Source organism: Brachyistius frenatus, unplaced genomic scaffold (assembly GCF_029030835.1).
Source record: "Brachyistius frenatus isolate BFR_SWC_R1_liver_20210118 unplaced genomic scaffold, ASM2903083v1 Contig_15, whole genome shotgun sequence".
Lineage (NCBI taxonomy): Eukaryota > Metazoa > Chordata > Actinopteri > Embiotocidae > Brachyistius > Brachyistius frenatus.
Genome location: NW_027210614.1, coordinates 6,252,376 through 6,261,968, shown reverse-complemented (window position 1 = coordinate 6,261,968; position 9,593 = coordinate 6,252,376). Strand labels below are relative to the sequence as shown.

The 9,593-nt window shown below is 43.2% G+C and overlaps 2 protein-coding genes across 3 annotated transcripts; one reads left to right on the top strand and one right to left on the bottom strand.

The window, feature by feature from the left end:
- The first annotated feature begins 239 nt into the window (after positions 1–239).
- nudt19 (nudix (nucleoside diphosphate linked moiety X)-type motif 19) lies at positions 240–4,419 on the top strand. 2 transcript variants are annotated; one of them, XM_069693790.1, is made up of 4 exons: positions 240–1,113; positions 1,697–1,904; positions 2,554–2,779; positions 4,331–4,419. In XM_069693790.1, the coding sequence occupies exons 1-3, from the start codon at positions 334–336 to the stop codon at positions 2,769–2,771; spliced, it is 1,206 nt and encodes a 401-aa protein (XP_069549891.1). In that variant the 5' UTR covers positions 240–333; the 3' UTR covers positions 2,772–2,779; positions 4,331–4,419. The 2 variants fall into 2 exon arrangements, with proteins under 2 accessions (XP_069549891.1, XP_069549890.1); XM_069693789.1 differs by lacking the exon at positions 4,331–4,419 and having other exon boundaries at positions 2,554–4,143.
- Positions 4,420–5,034: 615 nt separating this feature from the next.
- On the bottom strand, positions 5,035–9,297 carry LOC138618203 (regulator of G-protein signaling 9-binding protein). The gene has a single exon (XM_069693788.1). It carries the CDS (start codon positions 8,628–8,630, stop codon positions 7,890–7,892), a length of 741 nt encoding a protein of 246 aa, XP_069549889.1. The 5' UTR covers positions 8,631–9,297; the 3' UTR covers positions 5,035–7,889.
- Between the last annotated feature and the right edge of the window lie 296 nt (positions 9,298–9,593).

Sequence of the window (9,593 nt, the reverse complement as noted above, 5' to 3'; positions counted from 1 at the left end):
AGAAGTCACGCCAGTCTCGACGTTTGTAGACAGGAAGTGACGCAATACGCTCACCGTAACGTCAGACGTGATCAGCCAATCCACTTCAGTTTCTTGGCGTAAGAAACCAAAGAATTAAAGAAAAATATTTTTGGCTGACGCCCTCGTCTCTGCAGGTCTTCCGGTCTGTAGGTGGCGGCAGCAGCCCGTGTCCCCCCCCCCCCCTCTCCCCTCCTCCGTTTACATCACTTCCACCAAAACAAATGTCGCGAGGCAGCTGACTGAACGACCAGAGACGGAAAACCTCCAGAGGCATTGAGGTAAAACTGTGAAAACACGCCGGTAAGTTTCAGGATGAACACCCATCTGAAGCACTGGAAGGAGGCGGCCACTCTCATTTTAGCCGCGGGACGCAAGCTCGGCGCGGACAGTTTATCGTCGAGGACACCGCTGAGCGCCGCAGCTTCAGGTTCACCGCAGTGCAGCGGCCACGGGCGGTCACACCTGCCGCACAGGTCTCGCTTTGATTACGACGTGTTGCTTCTAAAAAGAAGCGGAAAAAGCGGATTCATGCCCAATGCGTATGTGTTTCCCGGAGGCATGGTGGACTCCTCGGACTTTTCGAGCGACTGGCTGGACATTTTCAAATCGTTCAGTCACTCCCCCACTTTTGGTTTAAGGAGTGTCACTCAGGCGCTGGAGACCAGACCCCCAATATTTGCTACTGACCGACTGAAACTCGGCTCTTCTATCCCGGGAGAGGTCGCCCTCCGGATCTGCGCCCTGAGGGAGACGTTTGAGGAGTCTGGTGTGCTGCTGGTTGTGTCTAAAACGGAGGAGAAACGTTTGTTAGAGGATACGTGTGCCAGCAGTGAACATTACAAAGTGAATGAGCTGTGCGGTAGTGAGCTCACCAAGTGGAGGACTCTGGTGAACCAAAGCCCCTCCAACTTCATCCGGCTCTGCAGAGAGTTGGAGGTGTTGCCCAACATATGGGCATTACATGAGTGGGGCAACTGGCTGACTCCAGTCGGCCGGTACGGGGTGAAGAGGTTTGACACAGCTTTCTTCATCTGCTGCTTGCAGGACATCCCGCACACACTCCAAGATGAGAAGGAAATTGTGCGCTTTCAGGTGATTTACATCAAGTTGGCTTGTGTGTGTCTCTACGTGTACAGATAGTTCGGGGGACTCAAGCACACAGGTGTGCAGACAGGATTTAAAAGCACATGCAGTGATTTGAACTGGATCAAATAGGTCCAATGCAAAAGGACCGGTGTGCCAGCTTTGAAAATATGTCTGAATAAGGAGTGTCACAATATACTGGTATTAACGTTAACGTTTATATTTTTAAAAGGAAATATTGTGATCATCTTAATAACACAGACATTATGATATTGTTAATAACCCAATGGATAAGAAAAGAAAAAGCAGACAGTACATGTGATCATGCTTATGTCCTTTACAATTTTATTTTTGTGTAATTTGTCAAAACAAGAGACAAAACACACAATAAACAAGTGTAAAGATCACTTTGATGAATAGTGTTCATATTTTTTTTTAATTAAAAACAGCAACTCTTGCTGGTGTCTTTTCTGTAATGGCTGATCAAATGTACAGATACTACAGTATTTAGTGCTGGTTGATGATGTCCCAAACCAAAAGAAATAAACACTCCCGTATGATGTTAAACCCTGCTTTCTCTGATGCGTTTCAGTGGTCCACACCCTCAGAGGTCCTGCAGAGCTACCAGGCCCAGGAGTTGTGGATCGCGCCTCCCCAGTTCTACGAGCTCAGCCGCATGTGCCGCTTCCCTTTGCTAAACGACCTCCACAACTTTGCCCACCAGCGTGCCACAGAGGGCTGCGAACAGTGGCTGCCTGTTGTTTCTTTAAAAGAGGATCACGCCGTATCGCTGCTGCCAGGTGCTGTTTGTTTACTATGTCTCATCTTATGCACGTCCGTACCAGCTGTAAAGCAGAATTTACTTGTCTGATGGCGCCTGACTGATGTCCATGCAGTGGCTCATGCGGCTTAGAGGGGTAGTGTTACCGAGGTTATTTTCTATAGCTGTAATTTACATATGTCCGATAAACAATTCACTGGCAGACTATCAGTTGATGCTAGCTAAGAGGCTGCACACGGAGAAGCCTCCAGTCTCTGCAGCACACCAACTCTGAGACAGGTTTGAGGCCAAAAACTAGTTTGAAAAGAGTGAAATAAATTATTTGAATGTAAAATTAAGATAAACTTTCACAGATTGAGTTTATCCATGTGGGTGGGCTGCTGAAGCACAGCCTATGGATGGGAAACATTAAACGATTTGTGTCCGTAGGTACAGAAAGAAAAGGCATTTTTCAGTGTTCAATAATATCAAAGCAATTCGGTCGTTGCCATGAAATGATCATAAAGTCTGTCCGCAGTCCTATATTTAGAGCATCCACATTGTGATGAAAGAAAGTGCCCTCTCTAAAGTTTATTTTGAGTCAATCGCGCATATTTAACCCTGAATGCTTATGAGAGATTAACTCTTCTCTGTCTGCTATTTTCTCCTGAAATCTCTGCTCGCTCCAGGTGACAAACTTTATCCATTGGGCACTTCAGGTGAGGACGAGGCTGATAAGAGCGCAGACCATCAACAGAAGGACGCTCAGGACGATTCTGCCCTGCACCGCATAGTGATCTTAGATCCGTACACCACAAGGCTACAGATCACCATCACGCCTAAGTACAACCACCTGCTCCCTCTTGTGGAGCACGCCTTGTCACATGACTCAAAAAGTCAGCTTTGACCTGCTTGGTAACTTCAACTCATCTGCACACACAATCAAAGTTTATATTTTATACTTAAATATTATTAAACAGTTATGTCATAGTCATCATCATCATCAGATTACTTTATAATTGACAAACATGAACTGATTTCTAATGCCTTTATTATACACAGCACTTTTAGTATTTTTAGGTTTTACCCAGTTACTCTTTTCTGCTGTCATTTAAAGAGAATCATCTGACTGGCCGTGGTCGAACAGTCCAAAAAATGATAAGTCCTTCTCCAACCACTTTTACTCGACCGCAATGCAAAGGACTTAAGAAAATAAAACCGTGGTGGTAATTGCTCTATCGTCTATTTAAGTATGCAACGGTGGATTTTCGTTTGGCCGTGGTGAAACCAAAATGTTTTGAAGATGGACGACTAAAAGCACATCTTATTTATTTTGCCTTATGTATTCTTACTTGTTGTGTCATGCAGCTGCATTAACGTGGACGACCTCATCCAGAAAGTCCCGTAACACAATATATATGCCCACCCAAAATAACTCGATAATCTTAATCAGATCAAAGGTCCTGAGTGTGTTGCTGACAAAATCTTTTTATTTATGATTTCCTACACAATTAAAATTGTGTGTACGTGTAAAGATAATTTTTCTAGCTGCAGCAACATATTGTACAATAGCCTGTTTTTTATTGTTACCTGGGTACCTATTGCCATATTTTGTTATGCACAAAAATGTAAGCACTGCCAACAGCCTGCTGTGAGATTGTGAAAAAGAAAAATATTTGTGAGAGAACTTGTCATAAAAATATGTTTGGCTTTAAAAAAACAGATCAGACTCCAGCTCACCTGTCCGAAGTAAAGAAAAGTTCACTATAATTTGTTGTTAGATTCCGATTGGTCCTGCCACACACACACACACACACCGTCCCCTCAAGTTGTGAAATGTAACTTGAACATAGATACATAGGTGTGTGTGCGTGTGCGTGCGCGCGCGTGTGTGTATACATGTGTACTTGAATTACCCATGTTCATGCAACATAAATCTGTTTACCATGTATTGTGGGGAAAATCCTTAAACTAGGCTTCCTTTAAGGTTTGCGTTAAGTCTGTGGGAAATGAATGTCAGTCAGCTTCTCTGAAGTGATGCGAACATGACTGTATGTCTGTGCCTGTGTGTTATGGCGGTCCCTTTCAGTAGGAGTGCATTTGTCAGTGGTGAAGGCGCTGCAGGACCCACCTCTTCTCCTTTGGGTGTCTTCCTCTCTCTGCAGCGTCGATCATGGCAAATTAATGACTCCTGAGATATAATCTTTGTCAAATGGGTTGTACCCTGTGTCTGCCATTTAAAAATGTATTTTTTAATAAACCAATCAGTTTATTCATTATTGATTCGAACTTTTCACTCATGCTGTCTCAACCTGCTTTTAGGTGATTTGTGCATGTGATGGTTTGTGATCCGTATCGTCAATGGGCTGAATTAAATATGAGTCAAATCGGTGGTGACAAATATTTAGAATTCTAATTCTAAAAATGCAGTTTTGCAAACCATAATTTCTTATTTTTTGTCACCAGCTCTCCCAAAACCACTAAGTGCACTTCAGATGTGACTGACCAGTGAACTGCTGAGATGAGCAAAATTAGCTGGAAGAGGCTGAATCAGGAAGAGAAGTGAATAAACAACATCAAAAAGTTATGTGTATATATATATATATATTATCAAAATTACATCTAAATCTTCACATCAACAAAATGTTTGCATCATAATGTTGGTGCCCATTGTAGCCAGGTAGCTTTAAGTCACTCTGACCTGACCTGACAGAAACAGTTTCTCCTAAACTGATGACACGCACTATAACAGGTCAGCGCGATAAAAGATGCTGAGGTTGTGTCTTCTTATTGGCGCTGCCCTCCTCCATCCTCACACCTCGTCTCCTTCTGCCTCAGAGTGATGTGTGTAAGATGGTGGTGGCAGAGAGGGGGTGAGTTGAAATAACGCTGCTCAACCCTTCTGTGCCGTTTGCAGAGTCTGTTGAGGGTTTCTATGGCAACCCACAGCCTTGGAAACCCACCATGCAAGTCCAGATGAAGTGATGATGCAGTGGTCTATCTCTGCCAAGTGTGTAGCTCACCTCTCTGTGAACCACTCTGTTCAGTGTATTCGTTTCCAAGTGACAAAGTGAAGCAAATGAATGACTCCGTAATGCTTAAGTAAAAAAAAAAAACGTATTTGATTTATTCACCTTTGAATGTGTATTCCTAATGAGGCATTCTATTACTTTAATGGCATGATTATTTTAAGGAGCATCTCGGGTGACAGAGATTGACACAAAATTATGTCGAGATGCCTGAAACACAGTTGCATGCTGCAGGAACATTCCTCTTCCTCTTGAAACATGTGGGAGAAATGTTAAAGCATTTGGGGAGGCTTTACCTCGTCCACTATTTTAATCTCCCTTTTCTTCCCCATATTTAATTGATGGCTTTTTTTATTTTTGGATCTGTGGATGACAATGCAAGTCTGCTGTGAATTTTGAAGAGACTTGAGGATCATGACTCACTGTTAGCAGAGCTTAGTGCTTCTGAAATGACAACAAGGATAAACAAGACTTTAGAAAGCCCGCTGTGAATCGGATGTGTCTGCACACAGCGTGCCACTGATTTTCATGCATCAACGTCCTGCCAAAAATACTCTCGACTTTTCTCGTTCTCTTGCATTTCAGCTTTTTTCTTTTTTTGTGCAATTTCTTTTAATGTTTCATGTTTAATGTTAATGAGAGGCTGAGAAGAAAAGAGAAAACACAGGAAAAGAGAAAAAGTACTCTGCTGAATTAACATTTAATATCATAATTGGTCGCTATCTTACTCTGTAACTTTAATACCCCCACAGGCTTTTTTTCACATAAGAAAATGTAAATTTTGCAATCCAATACTCTCACGAGGAGTCGGGCCTCTGCTTAAGAGAGGAGGGTAGCTGTAATTAAGTTTGATCCTTTGAGATCACTGCATTCAGCCTGCAACCAAGACTGAATAGACTTTAAATGCCGGAGGGTCTTTTTAGCAGATACAATTACTGGAGAACCTCCTCAAGAGTGGAGGAGGTGATCATTAGAGTCAATTTAGAGCTCATTTGATGTGCAACTGTTGAGCTGCAGGCAATTAAACTGGCTTTTCACATCAAAGCACCAATTCAACCAATGTATTTGTAAAATTATGTAAACAAATGTTGGTTTAAATTGTCGTGCATCTCTGCTGTCTGTCATAATAGGTGTGGTTTATGAAATTATGCTGAAGTCACTGTTATGCTTCTTATGCAGCACATTATATTACTTTTGTTTTAGCATCTGCAAAACAAAATAGCTTACAACACAAACAAAATAGTTTACTATAAAGATGGACAATATTGATCAATTACAAAAATCATCAATACCCTTGAGAAATGTGTTTACAGAATATACAAAAATGTCAAACTTTGAACCTCCGTTTGTAGTGTTTACAATTGACATATTTTGAACTTTTCCCTTTAATATTTTTTCATCAGTACTGGCCAAATGTGCTTAAAAAATGCTCTGAGTGGATGAGAGTCAAACTTCACAACACAATATTGTATAATTTTCTTTTACCTGTTTCTTATTTTATGAAATGAGGTCACGTTTGCAATGCCAAGTACAAAATGCAGTTAGACTTATGTTGTGTGAACAACTATCATCTCATTAAGGTTATTACTTTAAGCCTCACCACCTTTTAAGGATGCGACCTTTAAACTTGAAACTTTTCTTATCTGACATTACACTGTTCTGTATTGATTCTTTTGAACCTGTATATGTCCGTGCAGGGCCCAGGTCAACTGTCCCAACAACCACCCACCCTGAGCGCACAGCCACCTGTGTAGAGCCCCCAGCTCACCTATGTGCATTTCCAGAAATACCTTCAAAGACTCTTAAAACATAAAACCATTAGGGAGTTAAAGCATGTCTTAGTCTCTGGTCTATTTTGAATCAAACACTATTTTAAACCCCAAAGTGGTTACGTGTAAGATACTAATCCTCTACCTAAAATAGATCTGACAGTTGTGTGCATTTCTGTCTTTCTAGTGACTAGGCCTGTCTTTTGTTTCATTTAACAGCAGTAAATTTACCTCAAACAGCACAAATCTAACAAAAGCCTCACGCACAGCAGAAAGTAACATTCAACTCATCTCATTGTTTACAAAGCACCTGCATTTCTTCAAACTACAAGCACATGTTCAAGTGTGTTTCAAAGTTTTATTATAATAAATATACTTGATTGTATGTACATTATCTGACAGCAGTAGACTGTGTACAAACCTTCTATTCACATGTTGCAATGTTTACATTCAAGAAGAAAACCCGGAAAAGGTACATGAGCAGTGAACGGGTGTATTATTCAAAAACTGGTCCCAAGGCTCTCATGAAGCACATTGTGATTTGATGCGATGAAGTAAGATGCAGGCCTACTATAATTTGGCTATGATGAATTAAAACTGTGCTGACAGGAGTGTAGAAGAGTGCTGATTTGATCACATCCAACCAGAGTGATGTGAGGAGCAAAGATTAACTGGAGTGCTCGCTCTGCTATTAGTTTCCATACAACACGACCTTGTATTTCGGACTAGATTGTCCTGTGCTAGTTTGACCACATCTGACTTGAAATCATACATTTAAAACATCAATCATCAGAAACAGCAAGGGGAATACTTAACAATAGGCTACATTTACTTGATCTTTTCCACTAATCCATTTGGATTACGTGTTGTTTGTATTATCCTGATGGCCAGACGCTGTCACGTAATTTTATGACTTTTTGTCCCTCCTCCAAAAATACATCACCCATTGCCCCCTCAAAATACTTTTTGTGCCACATTCTCTCCGAATCACACACACTGCCTACAATGTTCTAGTACCGTTTAAAAAAAAAAAAAAACTATAGTGCAACTCCTTAACTCTGTCCAATACATTCACAAATCCGAGAAATATCAATAATGCGTCCACAATTTTTCAGACCCTCTAGCCCTCTTTCTCTTGTCTTGTGGAGCTGCCGTCTCTTACCCACGGTGGCGCTTCGTGGTCAGCCTTGCAAGATGTCCTTCGGGGTGGTCTGCAGGTTAGACAGCTCAGGACATGTTGATGACCAAATACCCAAGAACTAAAGCGACTGCAACGATGACAAAGAACACAAACAAGGCGCAGATGGACGCAAAACTACTACTTCTGCCGCCTCCACCGTCCTCTTCTTTGGGCTCCTCTTCGCAGATGGAGATGACACCCACGGAGGAATTTCCTACACTCATGTTGGACTTGAGCTCGGCGCCTGCCTCCTGCTTCGCCTCGACGGCCCACGGCGCCACCTGCACCTTCATCTCCATCTCCTCCATCATCTGGGTGACCTGGGAGATCTCGGACTGCAGGTCTTTGAGGTCCGCCGTGTCGATGTTACTGTCCGCCTCGTACTTCATGTTCTGCACGCTCATGGCCCGGGCCGCCACCGTGGTGGTGCTGCCGGTCATCCCCGTCTGGATGAGGTGTCTCGTCGGCACCTTGAGGGGGAATTCCTGCCCTATCTCCAGGGACCTTTTCATGTCCACCTCCAGGATCTCCATGCTGCTCGAGAACAGCACCCATAGGCGCTCGTACTCGGCCCGGTCCTCTTTGCTGATGGTCTTGTCTTTGAGCAGAGAGGTCAGTTTAGTCCTGTTGGCCACGGCCAGCTCCTGGGCCTTTTTGCGGGTCCTCTTAAGCTCCTCTCGCAGGTTCTGCGAGTCGGAGGTGCTTCCGAGGGCGATGACCAGATGCCTGTAGCAGGCGGTCACTTTGTTCAACGCGTCCAGCATTGTTTTGCACTCCTCTTTCCCCATCGCGGTTTAAAAAATAATGTATATGCTCCTTAGAAAATATGAAATAACAAATAAAGGAAGCTTGGAAAGAAATAGCGAGCTATGAGTAACGAAGCTTGAACCACTGTCCTCAGTTTGGTTTCAACGGGCGCACACCCCCCTCTCTACAAATCCACTCAACGCACTAGTCAGAGAAAATTCCTATCTATCCATGCTCCGTCCTGTGTGCAAGCAGGCACAGAGAGCGGCTTAGAAATTAATGCGTCCCCAGCCTAAATGGCTTTAGGTTACCTTTGCGCTTCCCCACTCGGAGATCAAACAGCCCCGTCTCCTGCAGGACGGATGCAAATGGACGTGAAACAATCCAACCTCCCCCTTTTTTCTGAGATTGTGATCCAGATTCAGCTACAGGTGTCATAACATCCGTCTAACTGCCATTTGCGTGAAGATCACGGTGTCTAAAACGAGTCCGTAAATGTTCAGAGATGATGCGGTGTTGGAGAGATATGGAGATCTTCATTCAGTGCTCAAAAGAGTGACGCTTTCATAGCTTCCGAAACAAGCAGCAAGAAGAGCCATTGTGTTTTGTTTTGGGGTTGTTTATCTGCGTGGGGAGCTGTCCACTTCAGGACCCAATCGATGGTGTTTAAATAGCAGCAAGCGCCTTCTGTGGTCACATGTGCGCACAAAACAGAGCCATTCAGCGTCAGGCGCAGAGGCAGGCAGGGAAACAAAGCAGCTCCGCTCTCATTGGTTTGGTCACACAGGCGTCTGGTTTAAATCCACAATGTCATTGGCTGCTCTGGTTCTCAATGTAGGCAGAGCTGCGATGTCTGTCAAATCACAGAGCCCTAATCTAGCTGCCATTTGTCATCAGGAGACAAGAGAAGCGCTGGTTAATGAGACTACATCCCACCAAGTTGATGTAAAAATGTGATACATGTCTGCAGAATCAAGGAGCACATGGTTGTCAAAGTTACAAAA